Source organism: Amphibalanus amphitrite, unplaced genomic scaffold, assembly GCF_019059575.1.
Source record: "Amphibalanus amphitrite isolate SeventyFive unplaced genomic scaffold, NRLGWU_Aamphi_draft 000395F_arrow, whole genome shotgun sequence".
NCBI lineage: Eukaryota > Metazoa > Arthropoda > Thecostraca > Balanomorpha > Balanidae > Amphibalanus > Amphibalanus amphitrite.
The window spans coordinates 536,867-559,983 of record NW_024881889.1 but is presented as its reverse complement, the minus strand read 5'-3'; the positions used below and the strand labels follow the sequence as shown (position 1 = coordinate 559,983).

The following is a 23,117-nucleotide window of genomic DNA, read 5'->3' as shown; positions in this document are numbered from 1 at the left end:
TGCTTCGTTTTTGGAGTAAAATAGGGTTTGGTTTGGGTTTAGGAGTAGAATAGTTCATAAGACGACGCCAACTTCCGGTCAAATATATTCTATCGATGTACAAAACTTTGTGAAAAGTTGGTATAGAAATTCAATATTTGAAGTCTCAGATCAAAATTTTACATTCAAAACATTTTATAAATTTTAATCTGATATTTTTTGTCCATAACTGCCATTTAACTTCAATATCAATAAAAATATTTTCTGTTTTTATGCTTGTAATTTACTACTTTACTCTAATTATTATTTTGAAAATAATTTTGAACAATTGCATTGAAAATTTTTATCAAAAAATCAGAAATAGGCAAAACTGTTTATATTTATCGATACAATACTTTTTTGTAGCTTATAACGTCGATAGTTTGTAAACTTCCTTTGACAAAAGCAAGCTGCAAAGATGGTAATGTATTTCGTTATTTTTCGTTTACAGTTGTATATATGCCTTATTTTGGAATGAGAGAAGGTTATTTGATTATTTAGGGACATATTTGTGTTATGAGGTTATCGGTGGAGCGAACAAATAACTAAATGTACTTACTTTTATTATAATAAAATATAATAAAAGTAACTTACTTTTATTATAATAAAAGTAAGTACATTTAGTTATTTGTTGGCTCCACCGATAACCTCATAACACAAAGAAGGTTATTTACGAGTTCGATAACTCACTTTGTTTTTATTAAGCATAAAGCTGTTTAAAAAAGGTTGCAGCTTTACTTAAATTCTAATTTGATTAGGTTTTAACTAGGCACGGAAGATTCTATTGTTATTAATTTGTTTAATGCATCATCCATGAACATAATTATTGTACTATAATAGCATGTGCCCACATTGTGTCAGGATTTTCTTTCATGGGTGCACGCAAGGTTTCTTTGATGAAATTTTTCATTGTTTTTTATAAATTGAGCTTGAATGTTTGAATGGACGGATTGACAGAGCTGGAGCCCACGCTTTGCAAAGCTTGTTGCATAGACCCTGAACCCTACCGTTTGATTGTGCAATTCCGGGTAACGGGAGAATTTAGATGCCAAAGTTAAACATGCCCTTCAAAGGCTGTCTGACTCAACTGACTTCAACTGGCTGCGGCTGCTCCCACCAACTACAGACCATCCCCGTCAGGAGTCTCAAATATCGAGCGCTGGAGCGTCTAGAACCAGGGCTGTCACTCCTGGGGGGTCCGATGCTCTACCAATTGATCTACAGGACAGATACCTATGTTTGGTCACATAGGTATGGTGAGAAGCTTCCATCAAAGTAACTACCTCCCTGAGTTCATCATCTAGTAATGTATCTCCATAGGTGTCAGCCTATGTGAGCATTTAATGCATATCATCATCATCATCATCACGTTTATTAAGAAACAAAAGAATACACAAAATCAAGATAAGTAAGAACTGGTGCAAAAGCACTCGAAAGTGCTTAATTCGAGGCACCAGCTCTGTTAAAGAACATACAAGCAAATAAACATACACACATATACAAGAACTTAAAATGGATTCAAACAAACTAAATCGCCGGTCGCCGCCACCAAGCCGAACGCGTCGCGCATTAGAGGTTGTCCAGAGAGCCCCGTTGCCGACGCCACCCCACCGAGACACGCCCATCCCGCCTCGTAATTAAATAGTCAGAGTGTTGGGATTGTAAAGCGCCGTAGAGTATATAGAGTTGCTGTAGCAGGCATTCTCACAATAAGAAGCAGTAATTGATAAAACATTTCCTAAAGCCCAAGCGACATAATGAGTGACAGTCCAGAAATGTGTGTGCTTGTTCTGCAGATCTGTGCTTGCCGGATTTCCTTATCGCAGTTTCTGCAGTTTTCCAGAATTTCCATGAACAATTAAAGATATGCTGATACCATCATGACTACTAGCAAGAGCTTTGCTATTAAACATAATTTTTTGCTATAACAGAACATTTAAAATAAGATAGATGTTGAATAATGATAATGACACTTGTGTTTATATGATACACCGCCAAGTGGGTGTACAGCTCTCATCTCGCGCAAGCTTGCAGATTCTGCAAAAAAGTTTAAATGTTTGAACTTCATATCAGTATGGCCAACCCTGACAATTCTGCCTGTCTAATGTTTCCTGGACTCAACATCCATGATTTCCTTGACTGAATGTGTGTGCCCCACAGTGTAGACCAGTGTAGCCAACCCAGTGTGTTTCCTAACAGCTGAACTTGGCCTGCGTCCTGATTTCTTGCAAAACCTGACAAAAGATTAATCATACAAGTAATTTCCTGGAGGATCATACATAGTGTAGCCTGGGCTAAGCCTGTAAAGTGACGCATCACATTGACGCTTCTAATATTTTTACACAATATATTTCTAAGTTACACTCAACAGTCTGCTGAGTCAGAAAGTTTGGTTATGTTAGATAAGGTTTGGTTATGTTTTGGCATTTCTGCTTAGTGTACTTTTTCAGCATTCTGCTGCTTTGCACTCCCTAATTAATAACTATGCAATTCACAAAATAAAAACATTACAATAGATAATGATTTAGACAGAAGTACTGAGACATCACCTGAAAATTATAATATTTTTACAGTAAAGCAGGATACTAGTCAGTAGTCACTCTGCAAAACCTCACAGTATTCACATGAGAGGAAGGCAGATAATTTGGTGATAATTTTGTAGATAATTTGGTTAAGCCTGTCCCGTAGCTCAGTTGGTAGAGTTTTTGACTCCCGGTAGTGATAGCCCGGGTTCGAGTCGCTCCGGCGCTCGATATTTGAGACTCCTGACGGGGATAGTCCGCGGTTGGTGGGAGCAGCCGCTGCCAGTTGAAGTCCGTTGAGTGGAACAGGCCGTGTCCAGCTTTGAAGGGCACCATAAACATTGGCTTCTAAATTCTCCAGTTGCCTGAAGTTGCGCGATCGGACGGAAGGGCTCGGGGGCTGGGCTTACGCAACAAGCTCAGCGTAGCCTGGGCTCCGGCTCTGTCAATCGGTCCGTTCAGACATTCGAGCTAATTTTGAAAAAATATTTGGTGCCACGTTCTTGGATATGCAGTATGCTGCACCATCTCACTTCTTAACTGTTTATGGTTGCCCTTATCTAACGCAGGCTATCCCCAGTGAAGCTGCTAGATTTGGCCCGGTCAAGCTGGCGTGTGAGAGGAATAGTTTGATGCTTAGTATAAATGTATTGTGCATTTACCCATTTGAACTATCTGGAATATCTTCAGTGACCATATTTGTTGTTTCAGGTGAACGTTCCGAAGTCCAAGCGGACTTTCTGCAGGAGCTGTAAAGCTCACAAGGTCTTCAAAGTAGCCCAGTACAAAAAGTCTAAGGAGAGGCCCGCCTCCCAGGGTCGTCGTCGTTACGACAAGAAGCAGGCCGGATTCGGTGGCCAGACCAAGCCCATCTTCAGGAAGAAGGTATGTGCAGTAGAACTGCATTATGCGTGCCACAGACACTTGGCATTTTATTAGTATAGCCGACAGAAGATTCATGAGGTCTGATTGTGCATTGATTACCTCTTGTTTGTCCTAGCCCGCAACCCCAAATTATTATTATTAAATATGGTTGGTAATACTTCAGTCAGAAGTTACAGCTAAATGTGTCCATCTGCTCGGATCCACTCAACCCGCTCCAACTTTCCAGCGCGTGTGGTTGCCCTTACCAATCATACATGGAAGTCTCATGTGCGGACCGCTGGAGAGATTCTGACCCGCGTCACATCCTATCGCCATTAGCTCCAGAACTGTGGAGTCGAAGTTGAAATCTGAGTTGTCAGTTCTCGGGGGTGTCGGAGTCGCCAAAATATTAGGAACTGAGTCAACATCCGGTCCCGTAGCTGAGTCGATAGAGTGTTGGTCTCCGCGTGGCGATTCCCGGTTACAACAGTCTTGGTTCGAAGCGCGATGGGCGATTGACGTTTATGGGCCTCCTGACAGGTACTCGTATGGTTGCGGTTGATGCCGGTGGCAGGCCATAGCCAGGCGAAGTCAGTGAGGGGACCGGCCTTGCGCGGCTATTTGCGCGTGTTAAACTTTGGACTCCAAATTCTGCAATAGAACTAGAATTGCGCGATCAAGTTATACCCTACACCTATTCGCTTGATAATAGGACTCTTGTTAACCTTCCCAAAACTCTCTCTTTGACCTTTCGCAGACAGTTCTTGTAGAAATTTTTTGCCATACTTTTGACATAAACGGAAAAGTATGTTTGCAGTGTAAGGCTTATAACGTTCCAAGGAATTCTTCCAGGAACGGTAAATAAATCTCCAACATCATGAACCTAACATCATGATGTGGACTCGAAGAAAAATGTTCAAAGCTGCTGCTGGAGTCTGAGCCAGAGTAGAGTTGTTTTTTTTACTCCAATTTCTAAAAATCAACAAAAATCCAACTTCGCAGTCTGATTGTTATGCTCTACCAGCTGAGCCACGAGATTGATAAGAATGCTATCAATTAGCACTATCACATAACCCATAATAGAATGTCGACCACATCCACATTGTCGGACATAGCCCTCCCTGTTTACCGATTTCATCTGACCCGTTTCGCGACTACTGCTATTATGACTGTCGACCAAATAATCAGGAGCAAATGATAACGCGAAACCGCACAAAGCGGGTCCTCAATACCGCGCTGGTCAGTGGTCCACCAAGGTGACGGACATTGGCTGAGCCATTACTTTACGTTGAGCTCATCAATATGATAGTCAATGGTTAGGTCTGAAAACAGTATTGAAAAAAAAAATGTTGGAAGGAAGCTATGAACTTTGGCCTTCGCGAAATGATTCATCCATTGAGTATTCTAACGATAATTAATTCCAACTGTCTGATTTTGCAACGCCTCACCCTGGGAGAATCTGGATGTAATGCTATCGGTGTTTCTCTGGTTCTAACTTCTAAACATCCTCTAGGACCGCTGCATTGTGACTAGAGGTCGCAAAAGGTGAACGTTTTGGGGAATCAGACTTGAACCGGACCTTACTGGACATTTCTGGTACCAGTCAGATCCGCTCGAAGAAGCGCTGAAGAAGTTGGAATCGGAACCAGTCGACCGACCCTTTCCCCAAAAGTCAATGAATATTGAATATACACTATATTTGTAGATATCATTAGTTGCATCATGTAAAACAGCCTCGAATAATTACGAGCTACAGTGTGCAAAGAAACATACATGAACAAATGTTTTCTTCCCATTCACTTCATATTTTGCAACTGTGTAGTGTGCAATAAAGATGTATGGTTTATGGTAGGTACCGGCTGCACCCGTCAGCGTCAGAAAATTTCCAGGAACCGGTCTGGCTGGACCCATATGGGTTCAGACTTCAGACTGGTTCTTGGGATCGGGTCCTCGGGTCCACATTTTGCTACCTCTAGGCTCTAATTGTGACCACACTTTCGATGCGCCCCCTATATAGCACTTCTAAAAACGTCTCTTTGTTTATTGAAGGAATTTATGCATGCTTTTCCAATATCGTGCTTCCTCTGCAACTTTATTTTCTTGCTTTCAGTTAGGAGATTGTAACGCTCCAGCCTGTGCAGCCGGGAAGGCTTTCCGCTCATTTCCCTCAACTCGAGTGCTGGCTTACCGGCCATCAGATTTCCTTCTAGCCCATCAATTAGCTTATCGATAGCGAGCAGTGGACTATGTGTTAAAAACTATTCACGCAATCAATCTTCGAAATTGACATTGACACCCATTCGAGTTGAATACTAAATAATATAGCCCGAAATGTCACATAGAATTTGATATCGAGTCTGATGTATATTTGGGGGGGGGGCGGCGAGGGGGGCATTGCCTCCTTTAGACTTGGTTAGCGCCCTCGGCGGGCCCTTTGGTATTCGATGTCACCGGTTGTGACCTGCGGCCAGGGACGTTATTGGCGGTGGTCGCGATGTAGGCTGGATGGAGCTGCTGAGCGGGAGGGACTGTGTCGGTAGATGTTTAACGCAGCTCCCTTTGTGTGTTTTGCTGTCCACCGTGCGACTTTCAGCTACGATGTTGTTTTCTCTGTCCCAGCTCCACCCCCTCCCTCTCCAATTCCCACCTACACACTCCCTCTGACCGGTCGCGTTATTCTCTCTTCAGGCCAAGACTACCAAGAAGATCGTGCTGCGTATGGAATGCACCGCCTGCAAGCATAAGCGCCAGGTTCCCATCAAGCGGTGCAAGCACTTCGAGCTGGGAGGAGACAAGAGAAGGAAGGGAGTGATGATCCAGTTCTAAGCCGCGAAAGAAATGCCCACATTATCTTGTCAATAAAATCTCGCTCGAAGATCTGCCGAATTTGGAGGGGACATGGGGTGTCTACGGTAAGACTGGTTGGTGGGGGCGTGGAAGGTGCGGCATCAGGGCTCGTCACCGACTAAAGTAACTATACGATTTTATTTACTACTCCTTTAAAATATGGCAGTTGGTCGAAAACAACTTGAGTCACCTGCGCAGAGCTGCCCGTCCTTACGTTTCATGCAAGTTCATAAACGTGGTGCGTAAATTGTAATTTGTTATATGTAGTTTTATCACCAATAAGTTTCTTGTGCACCTTAAGTTTAAATCCAGGGTCTTCGAGTACCTGATAGGTACCTGAGGGTAGCTGAGGGCTTTATGGGTTCGATGTCTGTTTTTTTTTCAGGCTGTTCTTTTGTAAGTCATACTTGAGCAGGGACGTGTGATAGGGCGGATAGCTAGTGGGCTGGGGTCTGAGTTGGCTCATCGAACTGTTTCAGCTTCATGATTCGTGATGAGCCGTCGTGACTAGCAGGTCCAAGGGGAGGGGAGGGAGAGAAGTTCTACGGGACGGGTCACCGGGTTGAGTGGTGAGGTGGGGGGACTCCTCTTACTGTAATTATTCTTGCGGTATTCGTTCACTCTCCCGTTCGTCGCCGCCCAGCCAATTGAATGAATGAGAATGGTCATCAGGCGATATCGTGTTACGACCCTGGTCGAAGTAATAACGGACGATGCGATATAAGTGGATTATTTACATGATCTTGGGCTTAGTAAAGCTGTTATTAGCCGGCTAAAACCGGTTATAGCTAGCCTCATCATGGCAGTCATGCGGTTGCCAGTTTGGGTCGTACGCCATGAAAGTGACTCGTGTCTCAGTTGAATTTTGCTGTTGGGTCCGTGGCAAAAATGTGTGTTCGGTAAAATTGTTGCCATCAAAATTTAAAGCGGGGCAGAGGCAGAGAAATTGAGGGGCGTTGGCGCCTGAGAGATGGCTGAATTCCTCAAAACTGAACGGAACAGGTCCAGCCGTTCACGCTCGTCGCTCGTGATTTTCCACGTTATTACATAAAAGATCGTTCAAGGTTCCAAAGAAACTACTATTGCTAGGATAATCACCGTTCCGTCGTTTCCATCCTCAGGACAGTCAAATCCTTCTCCACTTCTCAACCCCCTGATAACTGATCCGGGATGGAGTGGGCAACTCCCATAGGAGCACACACGCGTAGCCGGGTGCAATGGGTGCTTGGGGTTCTGGGTGGCCTGTCCAACTGGACGGGCTCAGCCCCGGCCTCGTCCTTGGCGACTCTCTTGGGTGCCCGCCCAAACCAATGTCTCCCTAATTTCTGTCATCCTCCCGGCTCTGCAGTAGTTACAATTGACCGAAAGAGCTTAGCCAAACAAAACAGACTAACAGAAAGCTGGGGTAATGCCCGGGAAATGCGAGCAAGAGTACTCGGCTCAGGGTAGATGGCGCGATGAACGGGCGTGTGTTCCGATTGCAGGTGGCGCCACGGGTAAGCGACTGCGCCAGAGGCGGCCCCCGTGCTCCTCGTGTTCGACTAGTCCCTTGACCGCTCCAACATCTGAGGGTGGCGTGGCTCATTCGTGATTCATAAGACAGTAGCCAGTAGCCACAGCGAGGCACAGCGATTCATTAGGGCGCAGCTCGGTTCAAAGTAAAGGTTGTCTGATGCCCGCGATGTCACTGTGGATATTGGTTGGTTAGCCGAGCGTTGCATTGGGCTAGCCCAAACCCCTCAATCCTCAGTACGATCGTACATATGTCATCTAATCCACAGACCACAAGCGATATCGGCATTGGCTTTTTATTGACGAAGAACACCATGCACTTAGCAATACAGCAGCGGTCATAACTACACATCTCAAAGCCTTCGAACTTGTAAATGTATTTCAACGCCTAACAGTACAAAAGCGACCCTTTCCTTCCAAAGCTTGATAACAACCCGAAAAGAAGCCGGGGTAATTCGCATACAGTTGGAATGCCACATCTGTTTCACCTATCACAGTTTCATGTCAACCCAACAGACTCAAGAGCTGAATGGGGAGAGGGGAATATACACAGCCCCTAGGAGTCACGGGATGTAACGGTTTCTAACGGTACACGGGTTTGTCCATAACCTGCGCAAGTTCTACACTAGGTCTCACGCTTTCCCGAGGGAGAACAAAATCAGGGAAGATGACAGAGCAGCTCAGCTGGGTACTCAGGCGTAGTACCTCGGGTACTACGAGTTCGACACAGCGATAGTATTTGACAAAGGGAAATATTGTGATGATATATAGGCGCAACATGCGTAATTATGTACTCAAGGATAATTACATTGCTTGAATATTTCTCGATAATTACGTGATACATGAATACTTCTCGACCGCAGATAATCAGCATGGCTGCTAAGCAGCGCATCAGTCACATAGTGACCAAAACACACACACATGCCACTCCCGCCGCCCGATCACCACATCAGCTGGAGTCGGATTCCCAGCTGGGGGCGTCCGACTCCTCCGAGCGCGAGCCGCGCCTCCGGCCGGCCGTCGCCGGCTCCGTTACCAGCTCGTCGCCCCGCTGCAGGACGCCCGGGTCCACTCCCTCCTGCTGCATCTTCATCCGCACGGCCGGCTCCGGCACGCCCACCTCCAGCATGCGGAAGTAGCGACGGTAAGGCTCGGTGTCACGCAGACGCACCTGAGTTGTCCCCGGCTGGTCGGCGGCCGCAGGTTGGTCGACGTCCGGCTGAGGCTGTACTTTTGGGTCGCCGTTTGGCTGGGATGATGCTGATTGGCCATTTGTGAGCTCTGTGGAAGCCGATTGGCTGCCAGATTGTGCAGGTGGAGAGGTGTTACTGTTATCTGATGGCTTGGTGCTTTGTGATGCCTCGCCATTGGTGGTAGCTGGGCCGGCTGGGCCCTTGGATGGTGTCAGCCCCGGCACAGATGACAGCTGAAGCGGCATCAGTTTGGTTAGGCTAGTGATTAGTGCATGATAGGTACTGGTCTAACATAAAAGGCAATGTGTATTGATCATTTCTGATCCTAGGAAACACAAACACCAATGATAACATATAATCTTGTTAATTTAGGCTATTACTGGCAAGTGCTGAAATGTAACATGTCTGTAGCAAATGCTTCATTGGCATTACAACATACTTATGCTATATGTAAGAATATCAGGAGTGCTGTGTCACCCACCTTTGCTTCCAGTATTGACAACATGGTCTCCAGCTTTTCTAATCTTGTGTCAACTGTAAATAATTTCTCTTCACATTGAGAAGAAAACTTATTCAGAAATGTGACAGTTTGAGCAACAAATTCATTGAAAAAAGCAATGATCCGCCTCTGGCTAAGCGCTCCAACCTGAAACAAAGGTGATTAGTAATGAGAAGTGATGGTCACCTTTAGCACACCCGACTCAAAATTAATTAAAAGACTAAGCCATATGGTCATAAACTTCCTCACTAACTTGGCAACATTTAATGAAAATAAATAAATATGTCATTTCAATAGGTACAGCCCACCGCTAAAGTAATGTGTGGTTTTACCAATCTCAACGGATGGCTTCGACAGGCGATTTTTAAATGCGGACTGATTGGAAAGAAGACGTCAATAGATAAAGTTGTAGCTGCAAGGGTGAAGATACATGTAAGCTACATTTAAAGTCTCGTTGCAGTCTGGCTGATCGTTCGTAGGCTTCAGAAGCAGAACATACCCATGACTGAAACCACACGTCACTTCTGCTGTGGACTGTACCTACAGAATACAGATCAATCAAACCCACCTCTTCGTAGTTAATAGTACTGTCAAGATCAGAAATGCCATCAAGGTCCATGTTGAGCAGTAGAGTTGAAATGATTCTGGTTTTTGTCCTCTTGTAATTGTAATCAACTGACAATCAGGAAAATCACTGAAAGAAGGGAATAGAAGGTTCATAACATAACAACAAACAACAGCAGCGTTTACATAACATTTTTGACAAGGCTCTAGCCTCTAGCCCATTTATTTTGCGATAATTTCGATGCAGTGATCTTTGAGTATTTAGAGGGGATAATTTTGTAAATTGTAAAGCACCATTGGCATCTTTTGCTATATAACGGGCGGAGCTGTCAGCTTACAACAATCCCTATGTAAACGGGGCGGCTAATGCTTACCAAACTAAACGGCCTTCTTCGACCTGATATTGTTCATGGCTCGATGCATTTTCTGCGCTATGATGTATTCTAGAAAACAGAACAAAGCTATTAGTTGAAAAGATGGTTTGTGAGTTCGCTAGCATCTTGCGTATATACTTTGAACAGATATTTCGTAATTGTTGCGCAGGAGTTGATACATGAAATAGCTACCATATCATACGATTTTCCTTCACCCACCATAAATCTCTCTGAGATGCGGAAGGCCGCAAGCTTTTGGCCGCCAGGCGTTATCACTTGGCAGTCCCAAATAATGGACGGGTTTTATTTCTAGGCAGGCAATGTGAAATTTCCCATTGTAAAATGGCATGTATCAAGGCCCTAGCCTAGCCCAGTAGAGTGCCGATTAATAAACATAATAAAACCGGCCTCTGTTGACCCAGCTCCGGTAGCTGTTCCCCTCTTGGACCCAAATCCGAGACACCAAAAAATGCGAGCAAAATATGCAAGCGCTTATGATGATCTTGAACTGATAAGTAGCCTATGGAACATATAAGATCTAAGCTGAGCTTATCACGAATAATAACGATCACCAACTCACCCACTAAATGCGATGTAAGAAGTATTTTTAATGCCCAAGGCCTCATAATCCGGCCGGGCCAGTTTATTGTGATAATTAACGAGCCCCTGCTCATCAACTTTGGTTTCCAGTCATATATGCAACTCAGAAATGTTACATCACGATCGAAACACTTTGCAGTTCCTTTTTACTACCAGCATGACCCGATGTCAGCGGGAGACGACCTAACTACACGCATGCGCCCGTTGGGAGCCACCTATCAAGAAAAGGCGAAAATCAGCTCACAGCGCCATAATATATTGCTAACACTAGACGACACCATAACACGAGACACACACCAACACTGGCACAAGTCAGTCGTCGTCCATGTCGCCGTTTTTGTATTTCCCCCGCCACGCCTTTGGCAACGGGACGACGGAGGGACAGGGCACCTGGCCGGGCACCTCACAAATGCAGTAGCGGCCGCAGCCCACGCCGAAGTTCGATTTGTTTTCAACTATCTGCGCCTCCTTCTCCTCCGCTGCTAACACAGATCTGTGAAAGATATAAAGTTTATCAGAATGGGTAACACTATGCTCGTATTCGCCTCACTCGCAAATGCAAGGCTGATTTACCTTCATTCATACTGAGGTTAATTCTCATCAGCTCAAACATAAAGGCGGACTCAAGCCATAAGTATATCACAGGCTGAAAGCTTCGAAAAGTTTATGACGTCCTCATTTTAACTACCTGTGAAAATGAGAACCGTTTGTGCCTTCCGTTTGAACTTCTCTAGGCTATGAGATGGACAAACGATATACGCTGACAAAAAGAAAAGCATCGCAAGGTTGGGAGAAGACTTTCGATTTGATGATTCGCCGCCAGCAGTGACTTGAAATATGCAATAAATACAATAACGATATATATTACATACGATGAAACACATGAAGCTACTGTAACACATCATCAGCATGCATGACAAAAGTATGCGTTACAATGACATTTTATCGATGCTTACTGGGATTTTCCTAAAATCTTCGTCAGATGAGAGAGGATGTCTTCTTTTGTTTTTCCTTCCGCGTCGACAATTACCTCCTCATCACCATCTGCGAATAAAGATAAACCAGGATTAACATTTTATGCTTCAATATATAAGAGTACATGTCCTGTAAAGTAAACCATAGCACATTTCGAGCAACTGTTTGTCTTTGACGATTGATCAATTGGTGACAGCATCCTCTTCGGTACTTTTCGGCAGCTGCTGTTAAATTCAGGTACCCTTAACACCTAGTCAAAGCAATTCAAACATAACGAAGTTTGTTTTTACGTGTATACCTACGGAGAGCTGGGAGAATCAATCCTGTCCTATCTAAGTCAGATCGGACACACGGATCTACAAGTCCACGACGCGGACTGGCGTCGACGATGCCCCGATGTCTCGTGAGTCGAAAGTACCCTGTTCTCCGATTCCACCGCTCTTCAGCACTCACCGAGGAATAATCTGATGAAGGGAGACGGCATCATGTCCTTCATGGCCACCAGCTGGACGTTGGGGTTCTTGTACTGGATTTGTGGCGTATACCAGTGAAGAAAATCCCTGAAGAAACAGAGCACACGTGTCATGAGTAAAACGGAAAGAGTGGGATGCTACTGCCGGGAGACTAGTGATGCCGACGGCACAGGGCACCGTGCCGTGTTCACATACACCACATACAATGCAATGAAGGCTGGATGAACTAAGTAGCCAGCAGTCACATCACAGGCTGCAGTCTATCTCATCATTTAGCGGCACGAGGCCCCACGTTATAGCTGCTTCCTTGCCGCAAGCGGGCGACATCGACGTGCTCAGCGGTACAGCCTACTTTACGGCGTTCATCGCTAGCGCCATCTGTGGAGGAAATGTAGAAATGATAGTCCCACAACTGCGGTTGGTGGGATCTTCACTCAATATACCCTGCACCACCACACCCGTGTTACCAGTGTGGTGTCGGTTATGCCGTCTGTTGAGCTGGCTGGCTGTAGTCTCAGCTCCGCCCCCACACCAAGGCCCCCCACACCAGTGTGACTGCCGACTGGTGTGGGATGACGTTCGCCGTGCCATCTGTTGGCTCCAATGGAAACCCCAGTTGTGCCCCGCCATCTGTTGGCCGTAATTTAGACTTCGGTTCCGCGCTGTCAGTGCGTCCGCCACCTAGCGGTCGTAATGTGTGTGAGGAAATGTAACTTCGCTCTCTTGCCCCGCGGTCGCCGCCGCAGCCGGCCGACGAAGTGGCCGGCTGCCGCCATTTTATAATAAATCCGCTGTCGCTGTTAACGAACCTCTCTCGCTACACCGGGGCAGTGGCGGATCCAGGGGGGGGGGGCTGCGGGGGCTGGCAGCCCCCACCCAAGGAAAACTGGCGCCACTGCGCAGAAGGCGCAGTGGCGCCAATTTTCAATTCGCAACTCATCGGAGTGCCGCATACTAGGACTAGGATGCAAAAATCAGTCGAATAACGTCGTTTCAGTACGCTCCGCACCGATATTTCCAATCGTGTGGTGGCACTGTACATACTGATCCTGGGCGCCTCTTGTCAGGGCCACTGGGCGCCAATATTTCAGCGCCAATACGATGCGACTATGGCGCCCATCCGGGGCGTGGCGCCCAATTATGACCTGCAGCCCCTCCCCAGTGAAAATCCTGGATCCGCCACTGCACCGGGGATAACTGGCGTGGTGACAGCGTTTCAACCTATGCCTCCCCTTGATGTTTGTTTTGCCAAAAGCGGCGCAGCGACACTTGTCGTACTGCACATTTGAGGCGGTTTATGTTATCAAGATGGCGGCGCTGGCGCGTCCGCGCCGTGGCCTGAGTCACCTGAGTATTGTTTATTCTCGGAATTGACAAGCATCGGATTTGACGTCAACAGAAGCCAGAAGATACGGTTCTGCGCCTGTTGTTTGTTTTTCAAGCTGAATATGTCTGCTGGCTCGCTCTGCCGTGGTTCTGCTGGTGCTGTCGGCCGGAGACATGCCGCGCCACGCCGGTCGCTGCTGCCTTCGACGCCTGTCCTGTCGAGTGTCGGTTTGACCGCCTCAGACTGCCGCCAGCTGCGGGCCGTTGTCGGCGGCCCCGCCGACTCCAACTCTGATTCTACTGACTCCCTAGTCCCTGCTGAAGACTGCCGCGCTCACCGTCCGGTGTGCCCCTGCGTGAGGCTGCCGGCTGGCCGAAGAGCGATTCCAGTCGGGGAAACTGTGGAGCCGCAGCCTGCTGAAGAAGCGGCTGATCCCCAGTATTTCTACCTTCTCTGCCGGCCTGACCCTGCGGCCGCCCGACACTGGACGGCCGCCCGCTCCTGGTCGCTGTGCGACGCTCCCGCCGCGCCGTCGACCGTGGAGATCGGCCCATCAAGACTCGACTGTACGAGCACGTATGTAGCCGCGACTCCGCCCGAGTGTCTTTGTTGTTCATTCGGACTGTGCCTATGCTAATGCGCGCTCAGCGACTCCCCTCTCCCGTTCGTTTGGGGTGATACGAGTACGACCTTACGATGCGATGTTTAGTGATGCGTGTTTTGCCACCCGCGGTGATTTCACTTGTATTTTTTTTTTCCATTCGCTCCTTGCACCTCGTTTTGCAGTCCATCACAATCAGGGCTATGCTGATTTTTATCCAGGGCATTCGTAATTTTCTTTTCGTTTTTTTTTTCGATTGCGGAAGAGAAGAAAAGTGGTCACACCACCACACCCGTGTTACCAGTGTGGTGTCGGTTATGCCGTCTGTTGAGCTGGCTGGCTGTAGTCTCAGCTCCGCCCCCACACCAAGGCCCCCCACACCCAGGGGGATGTCGTCCCGGTTCTCCCCATGTATTATTCGCCAATCAGCTTAACACTACCAGTGACGTCACTGGTGGATCACCAATCGGGGCCGGCCGGCCGGGCCCGTAGGAGGCCAAACGCAGACGTTTTCAGAAAAGCGTAAGCCGTATAGATACAGTCTTGGATGGAGTTTTGCTGTGATTCGGCTCTTCAAGAGTGCGTCAGCGGACCAGGACCAAGATAAAGGTCATAGTGAACCGGCATCTGATAAAATCCGCTCACGGCTTAGCAGCCGACTTCGACCCTTCGCCCTCGTAAAGTACAAAAGCTTGCCGGTCATCAATCCACCTGCATCTCCTCATCTCCTTACTGCCTATGTCGACCAGTTACCGCAGCCGTTTTGGAGCGGCTCACGGCCGATAACACGCCGGGCGTGCGCTAGCCGCCGGCGCTAAGCGCTAACCATTGAGTGCGCATGGCTGACTGCCGCCCCGATGGCGCTGGCCCCCGGCACCGACACCGGCGCGGCGCCGCTGACCCATGGGGGGGGGGGGATTGCTAGAGCCGGAATACTGAATAGGGATAGAAGCCGGTATGGGATTGGGATGGAAACTCAGCGAGACTAAGGGATTGTGTTGTGCCTTCGGTAGGCCCCCAAAAATCACCGGTGTAGTGCCCTCAGGGCCGCCGGTTATGAAGCCTTTGGAGGCACTGGTGTGGGCCCTCAGAGGCATTGGTGCGGGGCCCCGGAGGTGCTGCTGTGGGCCCTCTGAAGTGCTAGTGTGTGGCCCTCAGAGGCGCCGGTGAGGGTCCTCACAGTTGCCATTGTGGGCTCTCAGAGACACTGCAGTGTGGGGTCATCACAGTCGGGTGTGGGACCCTTAAAGCTGCTGGCTCGAACCCTTTATAAGCCGACAGGGGCTCTCAGAGACCGACAAAGGGCCCTTAAGAGGTCTGCGGTGTCTTCAGGAGCCCTGTGGAGTCCTCAGAGACCAGCAAGGTATACTCTCAGACGCCGGTGGGGGCCCTAAGAGTCGTCGGTGCGGGGCCCTCAAAACTCAAGTCACCGGTGAGTGGCCGTCCGATGCGAAGGTCCCGTCGTAGGCCGTCCGAGGCTCCGGCGTTGAGCCCTCAGAGCCGCCGATATATGGCCTTAAGAAGCACTGGTTTGGGCCTTTGGAACTTCGTCGGTTGAACTCAGAGGTGGCAGTGTGGGGCCCTCAGCTGGGCACCGCTTTGGGGCTTTCACAGCCGCCGGTGAGGGCCCTCGCAGGCGCCGTTGTGGGGGCCGTTGTGGTTTAGGGGATCATCACAGGCGTGTGTGGAACCCTTAGAGCTGCTGGTCCCTAATAGGCCGGTAAGGGCCCTCAGAGGCCGGCAAGTAGCCCTCAGAGGTCGCCAATGGGCCCTAGGGCCCCCTCTCAGCTGAGAGGCCGGCAAGGGGCCCTCAAATGCCGACATGGAACAATAAAAAGCCGGTGTGTGGCTCTTTTGGAGAGAAGTGTGGCTATTGTGTGGCTATTCGGAGCACATAAGATGTTCTTTCGAGCCCTGTGGGGCCCTTCTGAGTCGAAAATGCCAGCGTGGACCCTCAGCCGCCAATTGGCGTCGCAGGGCCCCTCGGGCCCGAGAGGCCCCCTGATCCGATGGGGGCACGTGCCCCCTGCCCCCCCCCCCCTCCGGGTGCAGATAGAGAATGTAATCGGCGGTGCGGGACGCAACAATTGCAATCGTTCCTTCTCCCGTCGCGAGGTCGCCCATCCGACCCACATATATCCCAAGATTGTCAACCCTGGGGCTCAGGTCGGCAATGTATCGGCAAGGAAATCAGCTTTAGGTGGGTAAAAAAGTTATTAAGAGTCATTAGTTGTCGTTACGTTCAGTAATAGCAACGATAAAGTGCCAAATGTACCCGACGTACGGCTTGGAGCCGGGCGCCGCGCGGCATCCACCAGTGACGTCACGCTAATGCTTAGCGACCGGTCCATTGGAAATTGCGGGATGATTCTACCTCTCTTAGGCCTTGCCCAATGCCCACACCAGTGTGACTGCCGACTGGTGTGGGATGACGTTCGCCGTGCCATCTGTTGGCTCCAATGGAAACCCCAGTTGTGCCCCGCCATCTGTTGGCCGTAATTTAGACTTCGGTTCCGCGCTGTCAGTGCGTCCGCCACCTAGCGGTCGTAATGTGTGTGAGGAAATGTAACTTCGCTCTCTTGCCCCGCGGTCGCCGCCGCAGCCGGCCGACGAAGTGGCCGGCTGCCGCCATTTTATAATAAATCCGCTGTCGCTGTTAACGAACCTCTCTCGCTACACCGGGGATAACTGGCGCTGGGTGGGATCAGCCGCAGCCAGCTGAAGTTGAGTGGGACAGATCGTGTCCGGCGTTGAGGGGCACGCTAAACTTTGGCATCTAAATTATCCCTTACTTGTACTTGTTGGGTTAGGGCGCATAGCCTCGTTGGGCTCAAGCGTCCGTAGTTGCTACAACAAGCGTCCGCTACCCGGAACTGCGCGACTGGACGATGGGGCTCGGGGTCTACACAACGAGCTCTGCTTAGCCCCGGCTCTGTCGATCCGTCCATTCAAACATTCAAGCTAAATTTAAAAAAGGCCATTTGGGACGGGCCAGGGTCATGAAATTTTAATAGGAGATGTAACATTGCACAATTCAAGGATAACAAGTTTCATCGCGATCCACCGCTTCAAAGCAAATTATTTGCGAAAAAACTGAGGGGATCCATCCAGTCCCCTTTGAACCCTGGCCATGCTGGGGATGGGGAGGGGGACGTTTTTACATCTCTGTCAGTTCTGGTTAATAACTCAGAAACTGTCGTAGATCGATGGCTAAATTTTCAGTACCTGTTGGGACGTACCATTTGTTCAGCATGTGCTAAAATTTCCAGCACAAGTCATGTCAGGTCAGGTCACTTGGAGACTGGAGTGACCCACTTTGAGATAGAGTTTGCAGTTTCACAACAGCCAGAGTTGAGAACAGATCAAATAGAAAATTTCAGGATTTAATTAGCTTACTAAAATCTACACTTTGAAAGTCCCATTTTTATATTGGTAACCTAATGTCAGGTCAGTTTTGTGACCTCTCCATTAGAAGTCAATGGGAGAGAGTAGAACTGTTCTTCTTTTAAATGAAAGCCATGCCCAGCACTCTGAAACATTAGGAAACAAATGAGCATGACACACTGAATCAGAAAATTGCACACATGACCCCTCTTTATGCCCAAGGTAATACCCATTTCAACCCATGAACGGAGAAAGATAGAGACAGAAAAAATGCCTGTAGGCACCCATGTTGACATAGGATAAAACTTACTTCACTCCAGCATGTGACTTTTCACGTGGATTGAAGTGCACCAGCATCACCCGCACTCGCTCCTTGAAAACTAGTGGACCCTTTTCCAGGTACTTCAAGGTATGTCGAATTGGATCCTTTCCTAGGCGGAATGGCATATTTCAATATCACCTGTAACAAGATACCAAAAGTCAGTCAAATGAAGTCTTAAGTTCAATGTACCTTGAGCATATGTTCGTTTCTTTTAGAGTTATAAAAGTTAAAACATGGCATGCATTACACATCTATTCAATGGAATACAACTAATAGGCACTAGATAGTTAGATAAGAATTTAAATGTAGGAGAGACCCGGGAGGTATGGGCCCCGGGAAGTATGGGCCATCGCAGTTTTGAAGAAGTGTTATCAATTATCATATCACGCAATCTCGCAGATTCTGCAAAAAAGTTCGTAGCTCTGAACTTTATATCGGTAAGGAACATCCTGACCGTCCTGACTATCCGGCATTTCCTGTACTGAACGTCCGGGATTTCCTTGACTGAATCTGCGTGACTCCAGTGTAGCCGACCCTGTGTATTTCCTATCAGCTGAACTTCATCTGCGTACCGATTTCCTGCAAAACCCGCAAACTCGCAGATCACGCACGTAATTTCCTGGACGATCACGCATAGTGTAGCTCGGCCTTTACATTATCCCTCCCTTGCCCCAGCAGCCTGAGAATTGAGACTGAGATGGGTCATAGAGACAAGCATTGACATGAGCAGTGGGGGGGGGGGGGGGGATGAAGGATGAGATGTGAATCGTTTGCCTTCTCTTATCCTGTGTGTTCGCACAGTCTACTTCCCAGTGCGGCTTTCAGTCCCTTTTTAAACTGCACCAGGGACTCCTCGTTCACCAGCCAATCTGGGAGGGCATTCCAATCGCGCACGACTCTGTGGGTGAAAAACCTTGACCTTGCATCTACATTTAAGACTCCGACACGTTTTTATCTTTCTACTATGCCCCCGCATTCTGTTGCGGCCTCCAGATCCCAGAGGATCTCCGGGGATATCTGACTGTGGCCGTGAAAAATCTTCCAGCATTTGATAATATCGGCTCGAAGGAGGCGTCCCTTCACAGAGAATAGGTCAAGTTCCTTTAGGCGATCACCATATTCCATATTACGGAGCCCAATCACATTGCGGGTCCAGAGCCTTTGAACAGACTCTAATCTTTTGAGATCCTGTACATAGCCAATGCTCCAGATCGGTGACGCGTACTCGAGAATGAAACACAAGGTGAAAACACAATTCATTGAATTGGGAGGTGGACGTTGGGCAGCAGCGGCGGAACATCTTCAATTAAGGGGGCACTGCCGACTTTTGGTCCCATTCTTATTTCTTTCCATGCAACGCCCATAGGGGCCAATGTTAAAATGCCAAAATCAAAAGGGGGCACGGTGCCCCGGTGCCCTCCCCATTCCGCCGCCTATGCGTTTGGGGGAGATAAATAGAGGGCATGTTTTTTTAGACCGCAACACAACTTGCGTAACTTTTTAAGATTATTTCAAATTCTTGTGGGTTGTAAACAGGGATGCGGAGCCGTGGAAATTTCAGACGGCTCCGGCTCCGGCTCCGGAGAAAAAAATCGACTCCGGCTCCGGCTCCGGCTCCGGGTGAAATGTATTGGCGGCTCGGGCTCCGGCTCCGGCTCCGAGTAAAATGATCCGGCTCCGGCGGCTCCGGCTCCGGCTCCGGCTTCTACTCAGTACATCCCCTATGCGATCAATTAAATACGGGTGGAAGAAAAAAGGCGATGGGATTGGTACACGTTGCTTCTGTATTTGCATAACAAGGCTATTTTGAATACCACATTGTTTTACGCCTTGTACTGTCAAACCGAACTAGGTAAATAATTGTTTCCTCTTAAGAAAAGGAGCCGGAGTCGCCCCCTTTTTTGACGGCTCCGGCTCCGGCTCCGGCTCCGGGCTATATTGTTTCACGGCTCCGGCTCCGGCTCCGGCTCCGGGCAAAATATGCCGGCTCCGGCGGCTCCGGCTCCGGCTCCGCATCCCTGGTTGTAAATTATTTTTCTTAAAGGAAATAGTTCACTTTTAACATGGGGTTTTGAGCTGGAATAGCAGTTTCGTAGCTTGAGCTGAGACTAGCACAAATCAGGAGCTTTTACGGCTCAGCGATCACCCTAGACGAAGATATTCCATTTCTCGTTCCGAAAAGAGTGCCTTGTAGAGGAATGCGTGCCTTGCACAGGAATGCAGCGACGTCATCGTCAGCCAATCAGCGTGCTGCTTACAGCCAATGCAGTATGCGTAGGTTTGAGCTACACAATATGATTGGTCAATGCGTAATAAGCTTCCACGTCAAACATTATTTTACATAGAATATAGTTCCTATATCTATATTCTATGTAAGACTATATAGTTCCTATATAGTCCTATATTAAAATATAGAAAATAATTGTTTTTACAAAAAGGTTTTATTTTATTTCATGATTATTTTGAGCATAAAAAATCATAAATCAATAGCAAAATACTGATTTCAGGAAAGTGGACTGTTTCCTTTAAAGCTGTATGCCTTCTATATTTCTTGTTTGTATTTGTATTGTATTTACATTTAAGAGCGATCCACATACAAAGTGCGTGGCAATTAGTGATTACTGCTGTTTGTGTATAACCACGGTGAAGTGTGAACCACCCACCATGGTATATCAGAGAACTATGTACCTAATAGCAGAGCCTATCTATCAAACAATCATCATTCATCGTTAACCCGGTTTACATAGCATATTTGACGAGGCTCTAGCTCGTTAATTTGGCGATAATTTCGATGCAATGGTCTTCAAATATTTAGAGGGGATCATTTTGTAAATTGTTAAGCACCATTGGCATCTTTTGCAACATCACGGACGGAGATTTAAGCTTGCAACAAACCCTATGTAAACGCGTCTAATGCACCCAACACAAATGTTGTAAATAAATCATGCACCATGCACACATCAGCGAAGCATAGCACCAGTAAAGTCTGATATTGGTCCTCTGACGTCATCAACACTCTTGTTTTCTATTTGCGGTTGGAATCAGAAACAATTTTTATATGAGTGGTGTTGGTCACTGTTTTTATCTTCTATCAATTATAAATGCTTTAAAGCTACATGCTCTAAAGTATCAGTTAAAATTGTCATGCATTTTTGCTTAAAAAACATTTGTCGCTATCTATTCTAATGACATCATTATTTGTAAGAATTTGTAACTTTTGTCTAGATTTCAGTCCTTTTTTGTCGCAGGTGCGCAATGACTGAAGCTGTTGAATAGTGATGAAAAAATCAATTTTTGAAGAGATTCATATTAGCTTATTGACGCTATTTTGCAAATATTTTGTTTTGACTGTCAGAGGAAACGAGCTTACTTTCGATGTATCGGAAAAATATATCAAATTTACGTCCGAATCTTGTAGCAGATGTCAAATTATTAATTAATCACCTCTAAATTGCCAAACATACCGGCGGCATCATGGCAGGCGTGGGTGATGAAAGTGCTCCTCATATTCAAGTTAAATTAACTACTAAGCAAGAGCGATATGCGGTGCCAGATACGCCATTCTCAGTTCCTATCACCATTGGTCATGACGAGCTCAATAGCTTGATCAACAGTCTGAGAAGTGAAACGACAGAAGGATCTGCTGATGCTGAGTTCGACTTTCTTATCCATGGCGAATTTCTTCGCCAGTCGGTCAGTGAGTTCCTGGTGGAAAAGGGTATATCTTCGGAGGCTGAAGTGGAAATTGAGTATGTGGAAAAGGCTTCACCCCCAGAACCAGAAGACAGCCTTATGCATGATGATTGGGTGTCGGCTGTGGAGGCATCTTCGACACTGCTCCTGTCTGGCTGCTATGATTCAACATTGCACCTGTGGACGCCAACCGGCGAGCACAAGCTGACCATACCAGGTCACACAGAGCCTGTGAAAGATGTGTGCTGGATAAGCCATGATGAGGACATCTCTACCTTTGCGAGCAGTAGTATGGACCAGACTGCACTGCTATGGAAGTACAGTCACTCTGGAAACAGCATTCAGTGTGTAACTGTCTTCCAAGGACATTCCAAGAGTGTAGACTGTGTAGCGGGTCAGAATACTGGCAATCTTCTGGCCACAGGGTCATGGGACTCGACCATCCACATCTGGAACACTGCTGCAGCTCCAGATGACTCCAAGGAGCTGCAAGTCAAGAAGAAGAGGAAAACAGTTGGGAAAGCTCCTGTTGCAACCCCAACCATGACACTGTCAGAGCACAAGCAAGGAGTATCATCTCTAGCCTGGCTTTCACCCTCAGAACTGGCATCAGCATCGTGGGACCACACCATCAAGCTCTGGGATGTGGAGCTGGGGGGCATGAAAAGCCAACTTGCAGGCAACAAGGCATTCTTCAGCATATCAGCATCCTCAGTGAATCACACCCTTCTGGCAGCCTCTGCGGACCACTATGTCCGTCTGTATGACCCAAGGTCCAGTGAGGGCAGCATTGTGAAGTGCATGTACTCGTCCCACAAGGGCTGGGTGACTGACGTCTGCTGGAGCTCAGACAGGGAGTACGAGTTTGTGTCATCAGGTCAGGACATGATGGTGAAGCACTGGGACTCCAGGGGCACAAAGGCCCCTCTTTATGACCTGCAGGGTCACAGTGACAAGGCGCTCTGCTGTGACTGGTCGAACCCAGAGAGGATAGTCAGTGGAGGCGCAGACAACGCTGTCAAGGTCTTCTCCATCCGCAAATAAATGAAGTGACTGTGACCGTTGTTGTGTTACGCTTTTATGTCTTGTGGTGTAAATAGAGAGCGGCATCATCCAGAAGCCATCCTTGTGAATTGATGTGTATTTTGGAATCGTTTGAATTAGGAGATGTGCGGTAATATGTTACGTTACCCCCCGCTGATCCTATCGGTTTTAACACCCTGACCAAGGGGGTGGGGCGACACCTCTCGTCGTTTTGCTCCTGATTGTAATGGACCTAGGTAGAACTAGGAATAGCAATGTGAGAGTTGTTACGAAACATGGGGACTAAAGGGAATATTCCATTTTCC

The 23,117-nt window shown here is 47.6% G+C and overlaps 4 protein-coding genes across 13 annotated transcripts; 2 read left to right on the top strand and 2 right to left on the bottom strand.

Annotated features, from left to right (window-relative positions):
• Positions 1–345: 345 nt before the first annotated feature.
• Positions 346–6,281, top strand: LOC122390432 (60S ribosomal protein L44-like). Its single transcript, XM_043383377.1, has 3 exons — positions 346–439; positions 3,252–3,425; positions 6,093–6,281. Exons 1-3 carry the CDS (start codon positions 437–439, stop codon positions 6,228–6,230), a joined length of 315 nt encoding a protein of 104 aa, XP_043239312.1. The 5' UTR covers positions 346–436; the 3' UTR covers positions 6,231–6,281.
• Positions 6,282–8,168: 1,887 nt separating this feature from the next.
• LOC122390424 (WASH complex subunit 3-like) lies at positions 8,169–10,537 on the bottom strand. Of its 5 annotated transcripts, none has more exons than XM_043383356.1 (4): positions 10,394–10,537; positions 10,024–10,149; positions 9,438–9,602; positions 8,169–9,189 (listed from the first exon to the last, which is right to left on the bottom strand). In XM_043383356.1, the coding sequence occupies exons 2-4, from the start codon at positions 10,072–10,074 to the stop codon at positions 8,713–8,715; spliced, it is 693 nt and encodes a 230-aa protein (XP_043239291.1). In that variant the 5' UTR covers positions 10,075–10,149; positions 10,394–10,537; the 3' UTR covers positions 8,169–8,712. The 5 variants fall into 5 exon arrangements, with proteins under 5 accessions (XP_043239291.1, XP_043239294.1, XP_043239295.1 ...); XM_043383359.1 differs by having other exon boundaries at positions 10,358–10,399; XM_043383360.1 differs by lacking the exon at positions 10,394–10,537 and adding an exon at positions 10,366–10,384.
• Positions 10,538–11,228: 691 nt separating this feature from the next.
• Positions 11,229–21,056, bottom strand: LOC122390425 (probable 28S ribosomal protein S25, mitochondrial). 6 transcript variants are annotated; one of them, XM_043383363.1, is made up of 5 exons: positions 21,026–21,056; positions 18,064–18,213; positions 12,422–12,528; positions 11,950–12,037; positions 11,229–11,486 (listed from the first exon to the last, which is right to left on the bottom strand). In XM_043383363.1, exons 2-5 carry the CDS (start codon positions 18,198–18,200, stop codon positions 11,306–11,308), a joined length of 513 nt encoding a protein of 170 aa, XP_043239298.1. In that variant the 5' UTR covers positions 18,201–18,213; positions 21,026–21,056; the 3' UTR covers positions 11,229–11,305. The 6 variants fall into 6 exon arrangements, with proteins under 6 accessions (XP_043239298.1, XP_043239297.1, XP_043239301.1 ...); XM_043383362.1 differs by lacking the exon at positions 21,026–21,056 and adding an exon at positions 20,971–21,016; XM_043383366.1 differs by lacking the exon at positions 21,026–21,056 and adding an exon at positions 20,995–21,014.
• Positions 21,045–22,827, top strand: LOC122390426 (ribosome biogenesis protein WDR12 homolog). Its single transcript, XM_043383368.1, has one exon. The coding sequence runs from the start codon at positions 21,550–21,552 to the stop codon at positions 22,810–22,812; it is 1,263 nt and encodes a 420-aa protein (XP_043239303.1). The 5' UTR covers positions 21,045–21,549; the 3' UTR covers positions 22,813–22,827.
• Positions 22,828–23,117: the final 290 nt, after the last annotated feature.

Coding starts and splice junctions, on each gene's coding strand:
- LOC122390432 (XM_043383377.1), top strand. Junction 3,426..6,092: donor AGCCCATCTTCAGGAAGAAG/GTATGTGCAGTA, acceptor TTCTCTCTTCAG/GCCAAGACTACCAAGAAGAT.
- LOC122390426 (XM_043383368.1), top strand. CDS start 21,550: ATGGCAGGCGTGGGTGATGAAAGTGCTCCTCATATTCAAGTTAAATTA.
- LOC122390425 (XM_043383363.1), bottom strand. CDS start 18,200: ATGCCATTCCGCCTAGGAAAGGATCCAATTCGACATACCTTGAAGTAC. Junction 12,529..18,063: donor AAGTCACATGCTGGAGTGAA/GTAAGTTTTATC, acceptor CTGTTTCTTCAG/GGATTTTCTTCACTGGTATA. Junction 12,038..12,421: donor CTTCATCAGATTATTCCTCG/GTGAGTGCTGAA, acceptor CTTTATTCGCAG/ATGGTGATGAGGAGGTAATT.
- LOC122390424 (XM_043383356.1), bottom strand. CDS start 10,074: ATGGACCTTGATGGCATTTCTGATCTTGACAGTACTATTAACTACGAA. Junction 9,603..10,023: donor GTACTATTAACTACGAAGAG/GTGGGTTTGATT, acceptor CCTTTGTTTCAG/GTTGGAGCGCTTAGCCAGAG. Junction 9,190..9,437: donor TGTCAATACTGGAAGCAAAG/GTGGGTGACACA, acceptor ATGCCGCTTCAG/CTGTCATCTGTGCCGGGGCT.